Consider the following 21758-nt stretch of genomic DNA (forward strand, 5'->3'; position numbering starts at 1 on the left):
TCTGGTTCTCGCATTTGGACAGGGCGTGAGGGATGAAGAGAAGGGGACACAAGTTACAAGGAGGGCGGCGCAGCTCTGGCTCTGTTCCAAGCTTTGCTGTGTGCCTGTCAACCCACGGCTCGCCCTCTCTGGGCCCTGTTTCCAGCTGGCGAAAGCATGAATGCCAGCAAACAGCATCACCAGTACACCAGCTTTCTGCCCGCGGGGGCCTGGTCGCAGGTCTTTCCTGGAGTTCATCCGGAGGAGCAGTTGGGTAGGCAGGCGGCAGCTTGGGGCCTTTGCCCTCCATCCTCACACAGCACCAGGCCTGGGCTGAAGCTTGCCGCTGCCTACTGTGTGCACCCTGCTCTCCGTGCCTGCTGCCCCCACAGAGAGGGAAATACCAGGACCTCAGGCGTGAGCTTGGTTCCCAGACCTCCTCTGGCCCTGCCACGCTCTCTGGCCTCCATACCTTCCCATCCTCAGGGACCCACAGTCCAGATGCAGCAGAGCAGGTGCAAAAACAGGGCGGCCAAAGTGGGTGTGGCAGAGGTATAGCAGCCCGGGGCTTTGCACTCACTTTCCAGCTTTCTGAGCCTCCCTGGCTTTGTCCTTCCCAAGCTGCCTGGGGGAGGCCCCCAGGCAAAGCCCCACCTGTCCCACACAACAGGGGGCAGCTGACCTGTCCTTCCCTCTGGTTCTGGAGGCTTCTTACCCACAGTCCCATGGGGCTGCTCCCCAGACTCCTTCCAGGTTGGAGCTTAAAGTGGTTCCCTGTTCCAAATTCTACAGCAAGCTACCCCCAGCACACTCCCAAGCCAAGTAGCCCTCCTTGTCCTACACCAGTGACCTTATCGCTCTTCCATTTGAGACGGATCACAGGTGACTTTCTGCACTCATAAGGTGGTGGAGAAGAGGCAATCCCCACACGTGAGATCACGCCAATCCATTTACACTCTGCATCCAGCTAGCACCTGTTGAGCACTGCCAATTCCAGGCGCCCTGTTAGGCACCTGGGGGGTAAGGAAAATGCGCCTCTAGGAGCTTGTGGTCAGGGCAGATTCGACTGGCTGCGGCTGCTGCGCTGTGGGCTCAAGGACAGCCCTCCCGCGAGGCCGCCGTGCTTCTGCCCTGGATGCGGCTTTCCGGCGCTGGACTCCTGGTTGCCAAACATGTCGTGGGCGGAGATGGTCCTTTTAGGCCCTCACACCTTACCTGAAAACGAACACCTGGCTGTGGCAAACCCCTTCACTGAGACCCTCCTGGCCTGGGGAAGTGTGCACCTGCTGCCCGGCGCCATACAGAGCCCTTCACATGCATGGCCTCACGGAACCCCCGCCCCAATCCCAGGGTGGCCCCCATCAGTTTGAGCAGGTGACCGTGGCAGGTCGGGCTTCCTCCTGAGGCCGACAGGTGCATGTTCCAGCAGTTCCCGGTGCAGCCCGAGCTGCCACTGGACACTCCTGGACAGAGGCTGACTGCCGTTCCTTCCCCTACCCATGACATGTGACATGTGACATGTGCTGTCACCACCTGTCCACAGGCACCGGAGGGGGCTCCTCTCAGGCAGGGAGCTGCTGTGTCCCCACGGACTGCTGCCTGTGCTGGGGAGTGGTCCCCCGGGGCCATGGGAGGCCACGTGCATGCTCACAGGTCAAGTGTGTCAGCCCCGTTGGTGGGAGGTGCATGCCCAGCATACCAATGCTAACAAAAAGACACCCCCCCCCCCCGCAGTTCCCCCAACCCCACCCCTGTGATGAAGAGAGGTGGGTGGAGGCAGCCAGGCACACTCCCCCTTAAGTCACTCCTCCCTTTCCTGGGCCCTCCCTCACCCAAGCCAATCATGACAAAGTCATCCTTACAATGCTGGGCTGCATTCTGGGGGCAGATCCTTCACCCCTCAACTGGGCGCCCCCACAGCACTGGCGAGGAGCAGGGGGCTTGCAGGCAGGGAGGCAGAGCAGGACACAGCTTGGTCTCCCAAGATTCAGGCTCGTGCCCCGGCATGCGCAGTGCACACGAGGAAGAGACAGAGCCAGCCACAAGGTACTCTCTGTTCGCTGGGAGCTGCCGCCCCCACCCCCAAGTCTGACGGCCTCCATTTATTTAAGAAAAATCCGACACAGTGGTGGGTAGAGCCCGAAGGAAAAGAGGCTGTGGGGTGAGGAAGGGGAGTTGCCAGCTCCCCTGGGCCTGTGCCCACCCCGAGGTCCCTCGTGGCGTTCCCCGGCGCCCTCTTCTTCCCCGGCCCAGACTCTGTTCTGTGAGGGAAGGGGCTCAGCAGAGCGGGGGTGGCTAAGGCGCAGTAGGGTTGACCCTGCTGTGGGGGACACAGCAGGCCCCGGGGTCCCCCTGGGCCCGTGCAGACCGTGGCGCTCTGGGGTGTGGTGTGGCTGGAGAAGTACCCAGGAGTCCTTCCCATTAGGTCCCTGCCCACAGCCCTTGGAGCAGGCAGCCCACTCAGGGAGGTGCCCGGCTCGGTCAGCTCCCAGGCCCTGGGAGGCACCCAGGAGCCGGCAGATGCTACAACTGTACCCCACCCCCCAGAACGTCCTGTCCACAGCAAGATCCTTGGCAGGGCAGGCAGCCGCTACCTCCCACCCTGCAGGACAGAAATCCCTGAATAGTGGTTTGAGAAAAGTCTTTGTGCAGCGTGTGTGACACAGGACTCGCCAGAGCCCCCTGCACAGGGGTAGGACGGGGGAGATGGAGGCGGGGGCTGGGGCACAGTGTGTGTCCACCTCGCCCCAAGCATGGCCTCCCGGCCTCCCTCTTGGGGCAGGGGTTTGCCTAGGATGGAGGCAGTCTGGGAAGGGTGAACAAGGGCTGGGGGTCGCTCTCCTCCCTGCAAGCCAGGGGAGGAAGGGGCCTCCACCTGCAGGGGGCAGAAGAGGGTAACAGTGGGAGGCGGGCAGGGCCCGGCAAAGCTGCAGGAGCAGGGAGTATAAAATCCATCCAGCTGCCTGCCCCAGGGTGAGCTGGGGTCCCCACGGCGCCTATGCAATTTCTTTGATTCTGCGCATGTAATTGTGCAGGTCTGGGGTTGCAGTGGGCCTCGTGGTGCCCGCCACATCCGGGCAGCCCCAACCCAGGTCCTCTTCATCCTCCTCGTCCTCTTCGCCGGCGGGCACTGAGTCATAGGCCAGCTCCTCGGAGGGCAGCGTGGTGAAGGTGGTGAACTTGACCCGCTTGCGCTTGGAGGTGGGTGAGCTGGCGGGGTCCTCAGCCTGGTCCCGGGCCGAGCCGCCCGAGGAGCCATCCCCGCGGCCGTGCACCTGGCTCTGGACGCTGGTCTGCGAGCTGCCGCTGCTGTGGTGGTCGCCGTGGCAGCAGGCGGGCACGGTCTCCAGCGGGTTGCCAGCGGGCGGCGAGAGCTCCCCCTGCACGCGCAGCGGCTGCCCGTTGCCCAGAAACACCCAGTGGTGCGAGTGGTCCATGCTGGTCTGGCCCTCGGGCGGGATACGCTTGTGGCGGTAACGCAGCACGAAGACGATGCAGTTGATGAGGAAGACGAGGATGGCAAGGCAGAAGACGCCCAGCAGCGCGTACATGCCGATCTCCAGGTCGGTCAGCCCCCGCGGCATCTGCAGGAAGCCGGTGGGCAGCGGCAGGAAGTCCTCGGTGGGCGGCGCTGCGGGGCTGCTGGGGCCCAGGCCCGGGGCCTCGGGGCCGGGGAGCGCGGTGCCTGGTGGGCCGGCACCCCGGGCCTCATCCTCGCCCCCACCCGGCCCCGGCTGGCTGGGGCCCGGGTAGTCGTAAGTGGGGTCCTCCTCGTCCCGCCCAAAGTGCACCCGCAGGCCCACGGGGGTCGTGGCCAGCATGCTCTTGCGCTTGGTTTTCTGGCAGCTCTCGGCGATGCTCAGCTCTACCCGCAGCAGCTCCCCGGCCCCCTCTGCCTCGGCCACCACCAGCGGGAAGGCGCGGTCCTGCGTCACGGTGGCCACGCGCTCGTCCAGGCTGCTCACCAGCAGCCCGTAGTCCCGGGGGCTGTAGAGGGAGAGTGGGGCTGTGGTGCCGTCACTGTAGGAGAGCCAGAGGCTCAGGAGGGCTTCCTGGAGGAGGAGAAAGGGGACAGGAGTGAAGACGCTCACTCCATGGACTTCCCAGTTAAGCTGCTGAGCCTCCTGCTGCACTCCCGGCCCTGGTTCTATGCCTGGCCGGGGGCGGGCTCTCAGGAAACGTCATTTGAGTGTGAGTCCTGCTCACAGGTTGTGGGGAGGTGAAAGGCGGCTTACAACATCCAGACCGAGGGCTTCTTAGTCCACGTCAGCTTCTCCCTTTGATGAGCTGAGGCTGAGTTCTGCCTTGGGTCTAGCTCAAGTCTGTACTGCTGCCGGTTAGCCCCCTATCTCCACGGCTGACCTCGGGATCACCCCCATTCGACACCTGACTATTGAGAATACACACACACACACACACACACACACCCCTCCTCCATTGGCCGAAACCTTCTGAGAGGCATCCTCTGCAGAGGAGGAGGGAGGGCCCAGAGAACGGGATGGGCTTGGGATCGTGGAGCACGGGGTGCAGAGGAGCCCTATGTCCCGACTCCTGCCTTGCCACCCGACGCCCTGCCTTGCTGCACTGCCTACTGCCTGCAGAGTGTACTCGGGGCTCCAGAGATGGGTGGGGGTCCTTCCTGGGGGTGGGGCTGAGGTGACTGCCCTCTGAGCATTGGCAGGAAAGGCTCAGCGGGCAAGGACAGTAAGCAAGACCTTGCCCAGACTGACTGAAAGCCCTCCCTTGGGGGTTCCATGTACAAGGGTGAGGCGGAGCCCCTGAGTCCTCCTTCTGTACCCCAGAGTCCCCGGCTGGGGCGGCCAGGTGGCCAGTTACCTGCTTGAGGAAGCTGAGGGTCTGCTGGGCGGCTGTGGTGGCCAGGATGGTGTGGCTGCTCCCGGGGCTGGGCCGCAGGGACAGGGCCAGGCTGGCCACCACCTGGGCCTGCAGCTGTGTGATGCTGACCTTCTCCTCTGTCACCGTCAGCAGCGTCTCCCCCAGCACGGCCTCTGTCAGCGGGGACACCACCTGAGGCAGAGTGCAATGGGAGTGGGAGGGGGCCAGGGTCCCCACGTCGGGGAGGAATCTCAGTGCTTCCAGAGGAGGGGCCCAGAGGGCTGGGGCAGGCGGGGGCGGGGAGGGGGGGCAGGACTCCTGGCTCTGCTTTGGGTCTGCAGCTGGGACCCGGTGGCTAGTGGTCCCGGGGAGCCAGGCAGCCACACAGATGAGAGAGCGCAGAGCTGGGAAGGACCACACCCACCCTTGCGTGGTGCTGAGCAGCAATGGATGTTCCCGCCCACTCTTCCCGAGATGGAAGGGAGAGGCGGGGGAAGGGCACACTGACAAAACAGGGCACCTGTGAGGGCTCCAGCGGACTGCTGCTGGGGGGAGTGCATGCCCAGGGAAAACCAGAAATCTGGATTTGTTTTTTAAATGAGAAGCTTCCCAATTGCTAAACGTTGGATCAGTTATTTAATAACAAACATGTCTGTCCGTAGGTACATCTGAGTCTCCATCTGCGGTCGCCCAGGTGGGTGACTTCCACCCAGACATCTGACCGGCAGAGACCACGGTCGAGGAGAGCATTCCGGGGCGGCTGGGGGTTGGCTCCCGAGGCTGACGCTCTGGGAACACCTAGGTAACCAAGGCTCTCACCACTGCCCCGTGTGCCTACCTTGAAGGGGGTGGTGCCTGGCTCCAGGCCTGCCAGCGTGCTGCTGTCCACCATGTGTGCCACTCGGGGGTCACCTACACGCATGAAGTCACTGACCAGGTCAGTGACCTCCACCAGCCAGTCTGGGCCCAACATGCTGACCACCTGGTCGGTGCCCTCGGCTGACGTGGTGTGGAACTGGGTGAAGACCTGCAGGGTGGCATGCTGGTACTGCAGGGTGCAGCCGCGGCTTGCACTCTGCCGCCGCTCCTCCTCCTCCTCGTCCTCATCCTCACTCTCCCGGGCTGACCTGGGCGGGTGGGGAGATGGGGCAAAGTCAGGCCTGGCCGGACTGCGGGCTCCTTACCCTGGTCTGACCCGCACAAGTCACTGCTCTCTCCCCTGCCCTGCTTCCTCGTCTCTAGCTCACGGTGGGTGGAATCTCTGTAAGACAGGATGTCTCCTCCTGGCTCAAGCCTGCCTTCTGTGTGTGAAGCCTGGGGCCAGGAGTCCCAGCCTTTTCTCTCCTAGGAAAGTGCTCTTTGGATTGTCTTTGTTCTCTCCTTTTCGGCGTGGCTTAGCCCACGTCTGGGAACGGCTGACGTCAAAACCTCTTCTTCATCCCCAAGCATGTGCCTGGCACGGAGCTAAGTTCTAGACCTAGGGGACTTCCCCTGGAGGGCTTCCTGTGCACCACCATGCTGGCCTAACTCCATCAGCACTGCCTTCCCTGGACTCAGAACTGGGCTGGAGCAGGCACAGCCACACTCACAGCTCAAACACCGGTCAGTGCCTGGCACATGGTAGCTGCCCAATAAGTTTGTTGATGGCCTGTGTGTATCTAGGGCCTCGCGCACACATGTGCCAGGCTGTGTGCCCCGTGAGCATCCCCAGCGCCTGCCGTCGGGGCTGTACCTGCGGTCAGGGAGGATGGGCACCCTCCAGCCCTTCACTTGGCTGAGGCGGGCATCTGAGAGCTCGATGTGCAGGGGCAGCTTGGGGACCCAGACGGTCATTTCCAAGGGGGCGTGCAGCACGTCGTAGCGGAAGGTGACCCTGGCGTTCATGGACCCCCGGGACTCCTTGCCACTCACAAACACGTAGTCGCAGCTGCTGGACACCTGTGGAAAGGGACGGCAGTGGGCACGGGCCGCCCGACCTGCCTGTGAGTCTGCCTGCCAGGCCAGGCTGGGGAGACTGGAGGAGGGAGGAGGCAGGAGGCTGGCAGGAGAAGCCCCCCGCCTCTGTTTCTCCAGAGACCACCCTTCGGGCCTCTGTGGGAGGCTTAGGGCCCTGGGGGATGTGCCAGGACCAACCCCGCAGGTAGGAGGCTTCAGGGCCTGGGGTGGGGAGGGTGGGTTGGTGGGGCTCTCAGGCTGGCCCCTCCTCCAGAACAACTGAACTCTGGAGCATGCACAGTGGCTACTTTCAGGGCAAGCGGCTGCTCCTGCTGGGGGCTGAAGATGAGAGAACCGGAAGGGAAAACCCAGGGCCAGGGGAGCCCAAGCTCAGAGCCCAGGCTCCTACGGGCCCACCTAGATAGTCATGTGTGTTCCTAGGGTTCTGCTGACCACGTCTCGGTGATAGGGACTAGTGCCCGCTCACAGACTGGCTGCTGCCGGTGCTGCCGGGGGGTGGGCAGTGCAGGCAGGGGTGCGCGCTGAGTGCCCAAGCCCTCCGGGGCTCCTGCGGGAACACGCCATGGGCACTGGTCCTGGATTTTGGGGGTGGTCTCTCAGGCAGTGGGCGGGGGTGGCCATGGCGAGGCCCCGCCCACCTCCCTCATTGGCTCAGAGGAGAGGCCAGGTGGGAAGAGCAGCCCTGCCAGGAGCGCTCAGCTCCCGCTCGCTCAGCATCAGCAGGCTGGCAGGCTCCATAGCCCCGGTGTGCGTTACTGAGCTCTCTAACAAATTCTAACTCCGGGGGTCTCTCAGCCAGGCCTGGGGCAGAGAAGGTGCAGGGTGGGACTCTCGGGAGCAGGCCCATTTCTTCCCTCTATGCTGACAGGTGATGGGGTGCGGCCTGGAGCCCCCCGCTCTGGCTCCTGTGAGGGACGTTCTTCTGGGTCAGTGATGGAATAGGTGACCCCCAGGCTCTGCAGACCCAGAGGGACCCAGGACAGAGCATGAAGAGAGAGGGAGGGAGCGGGCAGAGGGGGGGTCCCTGCACCTGCACTCTCCAGGAACAGGAAAGCCCTTCATCGTCTCACCATCCAATTCTGGTGTCCACCGCAGGCCGCCCTGGCGGCAGCCTGCTCTCCCAGCCCACAGGTGTGGTGGTCCACTCTCCCACCAAACTGCCTCCCGCCCCCTCCCCCTGCCCACTGCACAATAACGAAGGAGCAAATCTGGACCTTCCTAGGGAGGGCCAACCTGGGCCATTCGCCTCGGACACAGGTCCTGTGTGGTGGCCTGGGGAGGCCGGGGCCAGAGCCAGCCCTGGGAGCAGCCTAGGGGCAGGAAGGCGGAGCTGGTGCTGGCAGAGCAGGAGTGGAAGGGCACGGGCCCTCTCTCCTGGCCTAACTCCTTCCCCCAGCTCCGTCTCTCCCACTGCATCTCCATACCTCCCAAGGGCAGGGATTTGAGGGGCCCACTCCCTCCACCCAGCCCCATTGCCCAGTTGCCCAGTTGCCCAGTGTCTGTCACACACTGGTACTCAACACTGCCTTTTTCTCTCTGGCCTGCCAGAAGGCCTGTTCCCTATTCCTACAGGAAGCCCTCCAGGATTGGCCTGAGCAGTACCCAGGGATGGGGTGAGGGAGCATCTTGGGAATGCACCTTTTCAGAAAGGTGTGATGCCTCCTGGGATGAGGAGAGCCTGGTGCTTCAGGAGGAAAGGGAAAGGATCCCAAGCAGGGGAGGTGCGGGGGTCAGAATTAAAGGCTGAGGAAGAGGGAGCCACCTGGATTCTGGGTCGGGGTTCTGCTCTCCCCTGAAGGCCTGAGGCCCTCTTCTGCAGGGGCCCCACCTCCAGGAAGCCCACCTTGATGATATCCTCATTGTCAGACTCGCATTCCACCAGGCCAGAGACATCTAGCACGAGGCCCGTCACTTCAATGGCGATGACCTTGACAGGGATGGCCACGGTGCGGCCGGTCAGGATGGCCGTGTTGATGATCTCTGTGTCCTGCGGGGGGGTGGCAGAGGGGTTCTGCTTGCCGTCCTTTCTCTCCTGGAACGCCACAGCGGAGCCCTGGCTCCTGGCTGCTCCCGTGTCTTGGAGCCACATCCCTCCTGCAGGGACTTGGGCAGGGACAGGCGTCCACCCAGTCCTATGATCCTTCATGGGGGAGGGGGCCGCTCTCTTGGACTCTACAGGAGCATCAGGGTCTCTTTCACTCTCACTCTCACTACACCCCTCCCCAGTCTCCCGGGTGACCACACCCCACATGCTCAGCTGGCCACTCATGGTGCCCCTGGGCTGGTCTCAGACGATCTTCCTAAATTCACTGCTCCCTGGAACAACCCCTCACATTTCCAGCAGGGCACCTCTGCTCATGTGAGCGCTGCCTGCCCCGCCATCTCTGTTTGCCAGCACTTCCTCCCGGGTGACCTCCCAGGTGGCCCCTCCGTGGTGACTTCCCCTGCTTCTGCCCACCTTGGCACCTGCTGTCCTCACAGTGCCCGCCCCATGTGGGCACCTGGGCACAGGAGGCAGTCACACACACACACACCCATGGGCACACAGCTGCGTGCATGCTCAGCCAGGCACGTTCCAGTCCCTGTCCCACCCGTACCCCATGCATGCCCAGACCCAGGGATCCGGCAGCCAGTCCCCCGCTCGCTCACCATGGCCAGGGGCAGGATGGCCTGCACGTCCCGCTGGATGACCGTGAGCTCGGTGACTGCCCGCTCCAGCTCGGGCAGGGCGCTGTGGCCGCGGTAGTCGATGTGCCACATGATCCTACGCTTCACCGACTGGCTGGTGAAGTTCTCCATCTCAAAGTCCAGCTGCAGGATCTCCAGGGGTCCCTGGCCCTCCCTGCCTCGGTGGGAGAGCACAGGAGGAAGGGCTGGGAGCAGCCCAGGGCTCCTGACCCCCTCCGTGGGGACCCTACCAGGGGCTTCTCCAGCCCTCCCGAGGTGCCCCAGCCCTGCCCAGTGGCCCAGACTTCGCGGTCCCCATCAGGTGGGGCCTCCTCCATCAAGAACCCCCCACCCCTGCAGATGCATAACCTCGGGCTCACCAGGGGGGCGGGGGCGTGCCCTGAGCCCAGGCCACATCCACCGTGGCTGTTGAGTGCTTTGCCCCAGTCAGCAGCTCTGACGTCACGTGCCACTGGCCACTCCGGGACTTGGTACCTAGAAGGGTCACACCCTTCTTGGCCTTTACCCTGGGACCAAGAGGGGAGGAAGAAGAGGGATTGGGTCAGGCTGGGCCCCTGAGGCTGCCTGCCTGGTCAGCAGCCCTAGGCTGCGCTGAGTGTACCCTAGTCCTCGGCTCAGTGAGAGCGATCCGGGGAGAGGGTGTCACAGATGGAAGCAACCTCACCTCTAGGCTATCTCTGCCCCGTCTGCCCCCTCTCCATCTGCACGCCTTAGTGACACCGCTTCTGCCCCCGAAGGCCCGCAGACAGAAGATGTGTGTTCATTTTGCTGAAGCACAATGGCCATGAACCCTGCCACCCCCTCCTAACTGGAACAGTCCTCTAGACAGCTGGAGAGAGGCGTTCTCTGTCTTCTTTCCTCCAGCTCCTCCAATAGTTTCTGTGGCCACAGCTTCAAGTGCCCTCCTGCCTAGTCACTGAGCCCTGGACACTAATGCCACACAGAGTGTAGTGTCCTACAGTGGGCGCGCCACGCCCGCCAAGCTCCAGGTAACACTGACGGAGGCAGACTGATTCCACACCTTCTGCTCCAAGTGCAGCCCAAGCTCTCTGCCGACCGACTCTGCTCATTTGCCTTTCAGCTGTGCAGCGCTGAGTCAGGTACGAGCCCTTCTAGGAACAGCTGAGCTCGACGGGAGCACGCGGTACAAGCACCTGGTACAAGGAGGCTGCAGCCCCCCGTGGCGCCCCGGGGCCTCCACACAGTGCTCGAAGCAGGGGCATTGTGTGGGGCCCTTCCCACGTCCCCAGAATCACCCAGCCTGGCTGGAAGGAACCACGGACTCCTACTGTCCCGCAGGGTTGTGACCTGATCTAAGATGCTCCCAAATCCGTGTCCTGTGTCCTCAGGGCACAGAGAGCTGGGAGGCCTGGATTCAGCCCAGTGTCCAACAGGCATACACCCCCATCCATCTTTTGGCAATCGGCCAAGGAGCTACTAATCTCCGATGGCCACTTCTCTTCTTTGGCCTCAGTCTCCTCATCTGTAAAATGGAAGAACTGCACCTGCTTCCATCTAAAGGCCCTTTCAGCCCCGATTCTATTATTCTGGACACCTGTGCTTGTGAAAACTGGCACGTCCCCTTTACTGGGACTCCAATCCGTAGGAGACCTTTAGGCAGGGACACTGAGGCTCCCGTAAGTGAGGAGTCTTCTTGAGGTTGCTCGAGGGATACATGGAAGAGCCAGGATTCCGATGCTGGCCCCGGGTGCAGCTGGACCCCCCACCCCACCCCGCGGGATACTCAGGTGTGCATTTGGGCCCCCTCCTGCCGCAGCCCTACTACCTGAGTGTGAAGTGCTCCACGCTGGGGCTGGGGGCCGAGGAGGCGTTGGGAGCCAGGTAGAGCAGGATGCTGAGCACCTCGCCCGGCTTCAGGGGCCGGTCGGGCAGGCGGATCATCAGGTTGCTGTCCAGCCTGTGCTCCTGCAGGGCCCTCCGGGGCGGCGGGCGGAACAGGCTGATGCTCCCGATGCGTAGCAGCGGGTGCTGCGTGGGGCTCTCGGCGCGCACCCCTGCTCCGGCCCCCGGCCCTCGGCGGGCGCCCCCGCAGCCCCCCGTGGCGTCGGGGGCGTGCAGGGTGTAGTAGAGCTCCGCCTGCTGACTTTCCGCGGCCGCCTCGGCCTCCAGCCCGTCCGCAGCCTTGCGGCGCGCAGAGGGCGGCGAGGCGGGCGCTGGGGGCCCGAACCACGCCAGCGGCAGCTCGGCCCGCACGAGGCACGTGGCCAGGCCCCCGCCGAGGCGGCAGGAGCTCTTGACCTCGCGGGCGTCGCGAAAGGCGTGCAGGCGGACGCAGGGCAGGCGTTCGGCCACGCCGAAATCGTCCCAGTCGCGGCCGGCCACGTAGAAGAGTACCTGCGCCACGGGCTGCGAGGCGGGCACCCGGGCGCGCACGATGAAGGCCCGCACCTTCCAGTTGACCGTCAGGCGCTCAGGGATGTCCAACGTGCTGGACGGCTGCAGGAGCTCCCGCGACACCACCTGGCTCGTGCTGAAGGGCCCCAGCGACACGTTGAGCACCGGCAGCTCCTTGGTCTGGAACACCACGAAGGGCTCGGAGCGCTGCAGGGAGCCGTTGGCCGCGGGCGGCGGCGGCGGCGGCCGCGCCTCCCGCAGGAAGAAGGCCAGCCGCGTGTGCGACAGGCGGTAGCTCACCGGCAGCACCGGGCTGGCCTGCGGCCCGGGCGGGCTGGGGCTGGCCGGGTGCGAGCGACCCGAGGCTGGGGACAGACAGAGGAGAGAGGCGACAATGAGGAGTCAGGAGACCCCAGGGCGCCCAGCCTACCCGCCCCCCCTCCGGGGCCCTTGGCTCTCCAAGCTGCGCATGCAGCCCGCTGTGTTTCCACCCCGGGGGGGGCCCAGGCCTGGCACCCCCTTTCCTTATCAGCAGCGTGGAGGTAGGGAGGCTTGTGCGGCTGAAGCCGGATTTTTCTCTCCGCCCCCAGTCTCATCCGTAAAACGGTAGAAAATGCGTTTCTGCCTCACAGGGCCGTCCTGTGCCTTTGCAAAGTCATGGCGGTCTTCCCTCTCAGGGGGGTTCCTGACGGCGGGCACTGTGCAAGCCTCAGAGCCCAGCAAGCCTCAGCTGGATGGATCCTGAGGTCAGTCCTTCCAGGTGGGCACTGTTGGGGTCCCACTGAGTCAGCCGCTTTTCCACCAATGACTTGTTACATCTGACAGGTAAAGGGGCTGTGGCACAGGGCGCAAGGAACTCCAGATCACCCGGCCAGTGGCGGGGTTCCGTCCCGGGCCTGCCCCATTCTCAGACCCAGTCTTTATTGCACCAGTTGTCCAGGTGGGGAAGGGTCCCCAGGGACCCTGTATCTCCTGAATTTACCACCAGGCTCCAAAACCTGTTTGTAGGCCTTAGGTTTGACTTCTCCGGCTTCTCAGTCCCCTCCTCCCCACCTACCTAGGAAGTTACTGAGTTCTAGAAATCTCCCCTCCTTTTTTAAGAAAAATGTTTGAGGGGCTGGCGCTACAGAGTAGTGGGTAAAGCTATGTGTAGCACTGGCATCCCATATGGACGCTAGTTTGAGTCCCAGCTGCTCTACTTCCGATCCAGCTCCCTGCTAATAACCCGAGAAAGGCAGAGGAGGACAGCCCACGTCCTTGAGCCCCTGTATCCACGTGGAAGACCTGGAAGAAGCTCCTGACTCCCGATTCCTGGCTCGGCCCTGACCATTGCAGCCATCTGGGGCGTGAACCTGCAGATGGAAGATCAATATCTCTCTCTCCCCACTCTCTCACTGTAACTCTGCCTTTCAAAACATAGATAAATTAAAAGAAATGTTTGAAAGGCTCAGAGAAACAGACAGATCTTCCGTGTGCTGATCCATTCCTCAAGCGCCTGCAGCAGCCTGGGCTGGGCCAGGGTGAAGTCAGGAACCCAGCACTCAGTCTGGGCCTCCCATGTTGGTGGCAGGGACCCAAGCTCTTGAGCCATCACCTGCTGCCTCCCTCCCAGGGTGCATGTTAGCAGGATGCTGGAATTGCAGACAGAGCCAGGACTTGAACCAGGCACTCTGATAAGAGGCGGGGCATCCCATGGCGTCTCACGGCCCTGCAGTTCCACCTCCTGACTCACTGGTATGTCCCAGGCTGTCCCCTATCCTCCAGCCCCATACCCCTCCCTATTCTGGCCTCATTGCCGTGACACAAAACTGCCTAATTGGGCCCCCTGTCTCCCGCATAACAGCCAGGTCAGTGTTTTCTCCTGGACACAGATCAGCCTATGTTGTCCCCTCACTGCCAGCGCAGAACCTGTTGGACACTGACGCGCGACAGAGAGGGCTGAGGTTTGAGATCCCGTTCTCTTCTTCCCACGCACCGCTCTGAGTCGCGGTCTTCAGCTTGAAGGGGCAGTGAGAATGCTGGCCTCCTAGGAAGCTGTGTCATTTGTTCAAGTAAGAAAGCACTATTAATCGTGCCACAGAACATACAAGTGTGCAAGTATTGAAGACTCTCTTCTGTGTGCTTACAAAACCCAAACACACCCTGCCCCTGAGTGTGGCATTCAGGGCCCCCTAGGCCTCCTGTCCCCAAGACCTGGCTGGCTGGCAGGGTGACCGGGACAACTTATGGTCGTGAGGGCTCCCAGATACCATTGCACTTCCTCTCCTTTGCTCAAGCTGCATCGTCTGCATTCTCTTCTCTCTGCACACATCCAGATCTGCGCTGTCCTCCAAGGGGCAGCTCCAGGGCCACCTCACCCAGGACGCTCTCCAAGCTATGCCCTCGACTCTCGATAGCTCTGGTCTTCCCTGAGGTGACCTCTGCCCTCCTGCCTCGTGTGGGAGTTAGCCATCATGTGGCCTTGCACCCAGCAAGTCTTCAGCAATTGCGGTGAGTGCAGGCAGAGGAGACGCGATATTAGTCCTCGGCCCGGCGTGCAGCTGGTGCCCCCTCATCACTGTGCCACCGTCCATCACACTGTGAGCGCTTCACAAATGTTCACACCAGTGCCTCACAAAGGCAGCCAATTAAGTCCCCACTCTCAAGGTTCATGTCTCAGGTTTCTAATTAGAGGCAACCGACCTGGGGTCAGTTGTAGGAGTGGCATTTGGTCTCACACCCCTCCTCAGGGACCCCCCCAGATCCTAAGCAGTGGGTCCTGGTCTCCCCAGAAAGCCCAGGCTTAGCCAGCATTCCCAGGAGAACTCAGCCCCCGGCGGCCCCTCCCTCCTAGACACTCTGTGGCCCTGCAGGAAGTGCCGGCTGCGGTGCTGGGGTGCACGTGGGCGGCAGAGGCCAAAAGGAGGACAGGAAGATGTTAGCAGAGATGGGAAGAGCCCTCTTCACTGGCATCTGGGGTCCCTGGCCACCCTGCAGTTACCCCTGGGCCTCTGAGACTGGCCCCCAGCATGCATGGGGAAACCCAGGGTACTAGCTGGGGTCAGGATACAGCTGTCAACCACCTGCTTTGGAAGCAATGGCAAACAAGCAAACAGCTTCAGCCACCAACTCACTAAGCAAGTTGCTCCCCATCCCGAACCTCAGTTTTCTGCTCTAAAGTGATGGTGACTTCGGCCCCACCACCTCCTAGGGATGCTGACAGTGGCAGAAGGACCAAGGCTTAGGCTCCGCTCTGTGAAGTGCGGAGCTGCCCAGGGGACGGCGAGCTGCTGCGTGTGGCGGGATGGCAGGGGCCGAGCCGGGGAGGGGCCGCCATGCTTGGCCCTCCAGGCTGGAGGAGGCCATCTGTGCACGGGCGCTGTAAGTGCTCACTGTCCATGCTGGGTGGCGGGTGTGGGAGGTCGGAACGCTGCCCTGGGCCCCAGAGACGCCGGGAGCTGCTAAGTGCCACTTAGTCCCATTTGCCCCTCACCATCCTGGCTTCATGGCTGGCCATCTGGAGCCCTTGGAGGCACAACAGGGGCAGGGGCGAGCAGATGGGCACTGGACTCACGGGGCGTGGAGAAAAGGATTGGGGAACTGTGTCTGCATGCCACTCTCCGCCCCCCAGCCGGAGAGAGGGCAGCTGGCCGACCACCCTTGTTGCAGTCTGAATGCACTGAGAAAATGTAAAACTGCTTCTGCCTCAGGGCCTTTGCACTCGCTGCTCCTTCTGCTTGGAAATTTCTCCCCTTGACAGGCACATATTTCTCTTTGCAGTCTTCAGGCAGGGCCGTCCACCCTCCCTAGCGTCTTCCCTCCCCCAGCCTGTTTCCTTCTCGGCACCTGCCCATATTTCCACGCTTCTGCCTGCTGGAAATTCAGCAGATGTTGCTTTGCTCCTTGCACCGTGCTAGTGCTTAACACTGCCTGGCATGTAGTAGGCCCTCAACTGACTTCTGTGACAAGAAGTTCTTGTCCGAGTTCTTCTCCGAGTGAGCTGCCCGGCACCGTCTGCAGAGCTGCAGGTGTGATGGGAGCCTTGGTCAATGAGGCTACCGAGAGGAGACTGTGGGGAGGGCTCCTGGCCCTGGGCCCAGGCTCTCGACCCCGTTATCAGCCCTGCAGATAAGGAAGCAACTGGCACTCAGCAGGGCGCCTGGCATCCAATGTTACGGGGCTGTGGCTTTCCTGCTTCTCACCCTGCCACACACACCTTTCCTTCCGGGGCCCTGGGGGCTCCCCTGTGGGCAGCGCTGGTGGGGCCCTGAGACCCTGGCACTCATCTCTGCTCTCCCTCTCGCTTATTCTGGCACCCACTGGAGCCTCAGTTTCCCCTGGGAGGTGGTGCTGTGGCAGCAGAGAGAGGAGGTGAGGCTGGCAGAGTCAGCAGATCACTCAGTCGGTGGAGGGTTTGCAGACTGCGCGAATGTGCATGTGTGTGTGTGCACGCGCGTGCGTGCAAGTGTGTGTGCATTGCAGCCCAGAACTCTGACCTCCAGACACCATGACCATGGCTTGGGCTGGGAAAAGGGACAGCTGCTAGGAGACTCCTGGAAGTCAGATATGGGGTAGGGACTGGGGATCAACACAAACACTGAGGTTAGGTTGGCTGCAGAGGTGGCAAAGGTGAGACTGGGGAGAAAGTGACAGCCTGGGCCTGCCTTGAACACATTCAGCACCAAGCAGGTGCCCACACCCTCCCCACAGCCCTGGAGGCGTAGGTACACACATGCACATGGGCACAATGCACATGCATGCACACAGTGCACACACAGTCACACGCACTGGCTAGCACTGGCCTCAGTGCCCAGCAGGCTACCCAGAGTGGTACGTGGGCATGGTTTTGAGCCCCAGCCCCAGCCTGCTTCCCAAGTCCATCTGCCCCATCTGCACCTCTATCGGCCCTAGCTCGCCATGCGGAGCAGGCTCAGTACAACCTTGCCATCAGCCACCTGTGCTCTGCCTGCAGCCCTTGCCCACACCTCCTGCTGGAACACACTTCTGTGGGTGGAAGGGGCTGGGCCGTGTCCCTCCCCGAATTCCTGTGCTGAAGTCCTGACTGCCAGCACTTGAATTTGGAGGGAGAGCCTTTAAGGTGGTAACAGTTAAAATGTGCTTATGAGGGTGGCCCACTCCCATATGACTGGTGCCCATATCAGAAGGGGCCACGAGCGTGCAGCCGCACACAGAGGGATGCTGACGGGAAGCGCGGGGAGAAGAGACCCTCACCTTGACCACTGCCTTCCAGCCTCTAGACTGTGAGGAGGCCCCTGCAGTGGCTGTGCCTCCCCCCTCTCCCCGGGCACTCTGTTATGGCAACCCAGGGAGGGAATACACGGGAATTGGTAGGGTCTGACTCACAGCCTCAGTTTCCCCAGTGAGATGTGGAGCTCCCACACTGGCAGGGGAAGAAGACAGGTGGGGGTCATCCCACTTCCTTACAAGGGGGTAAGGATGGTGGCTGAGGGGTTCCCAGTCCTCCCCAGCAGCCCGGACCCCCACACACCAGGTATAGCCAGTGACCTGTCCCCCATGTGCTAGGCAGATTCTTCCTTCCCACAACCAAGAGATAAAGGAGTGAACAGAGGTTCTGCTGGCCCCCCAGGGAGGCATTGGACCCACCAGCATCCCAGGGCAGACTTGCACAGAGAGGTACAGGGGAAAGGAGAGGGAGAGGCAGAGAGAGATCTTCCATCCACTGGTTTGCTCCCCAAATGGCTGCAACAGCTGGGGCTGGGCCAGGCTGAAGCCAGGAACTTGAAAGTCCACCCAGGTCTCCAACAGGTATGCAGGGGCCCAAGCACTGGGGTTATCCTCCACGGCTTTCCCAGGCGCATTAGGAGGAGCTGGACCAGAAGTGGAGCAGCCAGGACTCAAACCACTACCTGTATGGGATGTTGGTGGTATAGCGTGTGGCTCAATCTGCTGCACCATGATGCCAGCCCCTCATGTGCCGCCTTGCCAGGCACAGGTCTCTGAAACCACCCTAACACCAGGAAGCACGAACTTACTGACTCCCACTCCTGCCTTTCCAGCCACGCAGTGATATGGGCAGACATAGTGCAAGGCATGGCACACAGCAGGAGCTTCTCAAATGCCAATCCACCTGGTGACGGGGCTGGGGACACCTGCTTAGGACAAATGGCTGGACACAGCTCCCTCTTCATCTCTGTCCGGTGCTGGGTGCCTGGGAGCGCAGCAAGGGAATCTCAGCGGCCCCCAGAGGCAGAGCTCAGCTCCTTGTGGAGGGCGGGGCCTGGCAAGCTGGGGGCAGGGGTGCCTCTGGCCATCTCCCTGCTTCTAATCACAATCAGATGCCTTGGCTTCTACCTCTAATTGTTCCCAAATTAAAACTAATCACTTGCAAATCAGAAAAAAAAATGTCATTAGCGTTGGTGAGTTTGCGGCTAAGGGGCACAGTGGGGTGTGTCAGCAGGGCCCAAGGGCTCTGGGCTGTGCCAGGAGAGGGCGTGGCCTGCTCACCTCGTGCGTGTGCGTGCGTGTGTGTGTGTGTACGTGTGCATGTGCACGTGGCACACATGTCAGTGCCTAGGGATCCTTTAGCATTCACACCTTAACTTGCATGGACACAGGAATCAGCTGGAGTTGGGCACGCAGCCTGGCGATTAGGACACTCGTGCTTCCTGTGGCTGCAGACCTGGGTTTGAGTCCCAGCTCTGACTCCTGACTCCAGCTTCCTGCTAATGTGCACCCCGGGAGGCAACAGTGATGGCTCAAGTGACTGGGTCCCTGTCACCCAAGTAGGAGACCTGCAGGCGGGGGCTGGGGGAGGGGTGCTACTTCAGGCATATGGGGAGTGAACCAACAGGTGGGAACTCTTTCTTTCTCAATTAAATAAACCAGCAGGAGCACACAACACAAAGCAAATGGAGCCCAGGACGGGATCAGGATTAGCAGGGAAGCCCCGCCCTTCGTGTCGCTCAGGCCCCCAGGCGCTGCACCAGCACAGAAATCTGGAAAGCAGGTCCAGAGTGGGGGAGGGGTAGAGATGCCGGAGGCTGTGAGGTGCCTCTGGTGTGGCACCAGTGAGTGGCAGCGAGTGGTGTGACAAGTAGCCAGAGCCCAGGCCGATGCCTGGCTTACACAGCCACCAAACCAGTCTTTCTGTCAAATCTATGAATGGATGAATGAATGAATGAGTGAATGAATGAATGAGGGGAAGCAGGAACCGAGACTCACACAGACAGTGAGGTGCTCAGGGGCCATCCCTGCCGCAGGCCTCAAGGACCACAGGAGTGGGGCCGGGTAGGGGACCCCCAGGGGAACTGGGATGCCCAGGGGAGCTGCTGTGAGGCAGACGGAGCCCAGGGTGCAGGGAAGAGAGCTGTGTACAAACTGGGAGGAGGGCGGCCCTGGGGCAGCGTGCGGGTCCCTGGCTGGCCGGTGGGTGTGACCTAGCATGCCATTCTGGCTCTGGGGGACTCTGGGTCTCCTGAGGGACACGGGGAGTGACCACAATACCACGCAGTTCCTGTGTGGGGGTGCACAGGCCTGAGTCTTGAGAGGGATGTGTGATGTCGCAGAAGACCGCTATGCAGTGTTAGCAAGCTTAACAACGCAGGGCGCTGGCTGCCCCGGTGGCAGAGGGGACGGGCGGCAAGGGGACGGAAGGCAACTCCTGTGTGGACGGTGAAGGCCTTCACACTGGCCCCGCTCCTGAAGCAAACATCTGCTCAAAGACTTACAGAGAAAGAAGTCACTGTAACATTATGCTTATTAGTGAACACAGACGAGTCACACAATTCTGTGCTGCCACTGCAGATCAAGGTTTCAGAAAAGTGCTCCTCACCTGGGAAAATGTGAACCAGGCAGGGTGCAGAAGCGGCTCTGCAGCCGGATCCTGATCTCACAGAAAAAGACGGAGACAGTGGGAAGAAACGCATCAAAATGCTAATGGTGGTGATCTCTAGGGGGGCGGGGATTATGGAGGAGTGTTATTTTTTCTTTATGCGTTTATGTATTTTCCAGTAGTCTGCAATGTACATGCATTGCTTGTAAAATTAGAAAGAAAACAATAAACGCCATTATAAATGGAGCAAAGTATTTGAAGCTGTTCCAAGAATTTTTTTTTTAAAGAAAGAAAGAACTTGTGTGTCTTTGGAGTCACCCAGATTCAAATTTGAGTCCCAGCTCCGACACGTCCTAGCTGTGTGACCCCAGGCAAACCACTTCACCTCTCTGGGCCTCGATGAGCCTGTTGCAGAGTTGTGATTTAATAAGCACACTGCTGGGTGTGGTTCCTGGTGCAGTGATGCAGCTCAGTCTCATTCACGCATTCATTCATTCACTCAATGCCGGCTGGTTGTTTAGTTCTGAGAGGAGGGAGGGGCCTGGTTTTTTCCAGCGCCTGGTGCTTTGTTTGGCTCATGGCAGGTCCCCTGTCAACATCTGTTAAGTCACACAGACCAAGTACAGAGATGACAGGCACATGGAGCAGTCGCCCAAGGACCTGGGAGGAGGCACCGAGGCTGGCAGGGGTCCTAGCTGGTGGTGTCCCCAGAATCTAGCCCAGGAAGCCCTGCCACTGACCTGCCTGCCGTGGGACCTTATGCACTTCCCTCTCAGCCTCAAATTCCTCATCTGGGGCAAGAGGACAGTCCCTGCCCTGCATGCCACACAGTGACCTAGAGCGGGTAAGGGCCATGCCCCCAGGGAGTCCTGGGGTATTCTGGATAAATGGCAGGTGACAGCAGGGGCCCCACGGGCTCTGAGCGCTGCCCTCCCCTCCTTACCAGGACAGAGCCCCTGGGTTTGTGGAACAGCTGGTCTTGAGCCAAGCTGTCCGGCTCAGGATGCAGCAGGGGCTCAGCCGCAGCCCAGCTCTGTTCCCAGACCTGCCGCCCAGTGTGGCACTGCTTTTGGGTTTTTCTAAGCTGCACAACAGATGCCACAGAGGTCGCTCCGTGCTGCCATGTCCCTGCCCGTGGCTGAAGCGGCAGCAAACCATCCTGGGCTAGAGGGCGGAGGAGGATCAGAGCTGGAGAGAGATTGCCCATGCCAGCCCCAGCCCCCTGGACCTCCCTCCTTCAAGCTGCTCCACCCTTGCCCAAGCAGCTCAGACCAACTCCTGCAGCTGCAACACTGCAGACCCGTCTCAAGGACCAGCCTGGGTGCTCCTCCAAGCCAGGGGTGGCCCCCCAACCAGTATGGAGGCTCCCTTCTCCCTCTTCCCTCGGACTCAGGTTGCCTGGGCTGGGCTGGGCGCCCCAGGGCGAGGCTGCAGCCCATGAGTGGGAAAGGGCTGCCTCGGGTTACATGGCCACTCCTGAGGCAGCCTTGAGCCCCCAGACGCTCCGGCCACCTCCCTGACAGGCTGTAAATCCCCGAGAGGCGGCTTCCCAGCACTCGCCCTCCCCACCCCCCTTGCCTGGCAGCGGGCCAGAGGCTGGACTGACTCAGCCGAGGGAGGGGCCAGCAGGAGGGGCACCCCTCCCCCACTCTGCCCTCAATCCCCTCCCCGGAGACCTTGTGTCTGCTGGTTTCCTGCCATCTCTAGCTGAAGGGATGTCAGGGTCCCTCCGAGACATTTTTCAGTGGCAGCATCAGGGTGGGGAGAGGTGGGGTCCGCCTGGCGCTGCGGGTCACTCCCTGTGGGACGGCGTGGCAAGCTCAGCCTCCCGCCACTCTGCACTTGCCCCAGTGTCCCGAGCTGTGGAATGGGCAGAAAACTGAACTCCCCGTGGCTGGCATGCCTGGAGAACAAAACGTGTGGTCTGTAGTCACTTGTGAAATGTCCACCCCGCCCCACGCACAATCGGCCCTATGATTTACTTAGTCCTAAAGTGTCGGCTGTCATTCCAGTGTCGTCACCAGCGTTCAGGGGAATCCCCCCTTCCCAGCACCCAGCCACTGACTCCCCTCTCACTGAACTGAACCCCCCAGGGCCTCGGGGCCTCTGCTGGTGGCCGACATGCCCCCCTAAAGGCAGGGACCCCCATTGT

The 21758-nt window shown here is 61.6% G+C and overlaps 1 protein-coding gene across 1 annotated transcript in view; it reads right to left on the reverse strand.

The window, feature by feature from the left end:
• Positions 1 to 2026: 2026 nt before the first annotated feature.
• TMEM132E (transmembrane protein 132E) overlaps positions 2027 to 21758 on the reverse strand; it is a 47265-nt gene continuing 27533 nt past the window's right edge. Inside the window, exons 2-9 of the mRNA XM_017349225.3 lie at positions 11246 to 12179; positions 9819 to 9965; positions 9421 to 9613; positions 8615 to 8758; positions 6548 to 6753; positions 5654 to 5942; positions 4816 to 5007; positions 2027 to 4031 (exon numbers count right to left, since the gene is read on the reverse strand). Coding sequence (XP_017204714.3) covers positions 2976 to 4031; positions 4816 to 5007; positions 5654 to 5942; positions 6548 to 6753; positions 8615 to 8758; positions 9421 to 9613; positions 9819 to 9965; positions 11246 to 12179 — 3161 coding nt within the window. The 3' untranslated portion in view covers positions 2027 to 2975. The remainder of the gene's footprint in view (positions 4032 to 4815; positions 5008 to 5653; positions 5943 to 6547; positions 6754 to 8614; positions 8759 to 9420; positions 9614 to 9818; positions 9966 to 11245; positions 12180 to 21758) is intronic.

Source organism: Oryctolagus cuniculus, chromosome 17, assembly GCF_964237555.1.
Source record: "Oryctolagus cuniculus chromosome 17, mOryCun1.1, whole genome shotgun sequence".
Taxonomy (NCBI): Eukaryota; Metazoa; Chordata; class Mammalia; order Lagomorpha; family Leporidae; genus Oryctolagus; species Oryctolagus cuniculus.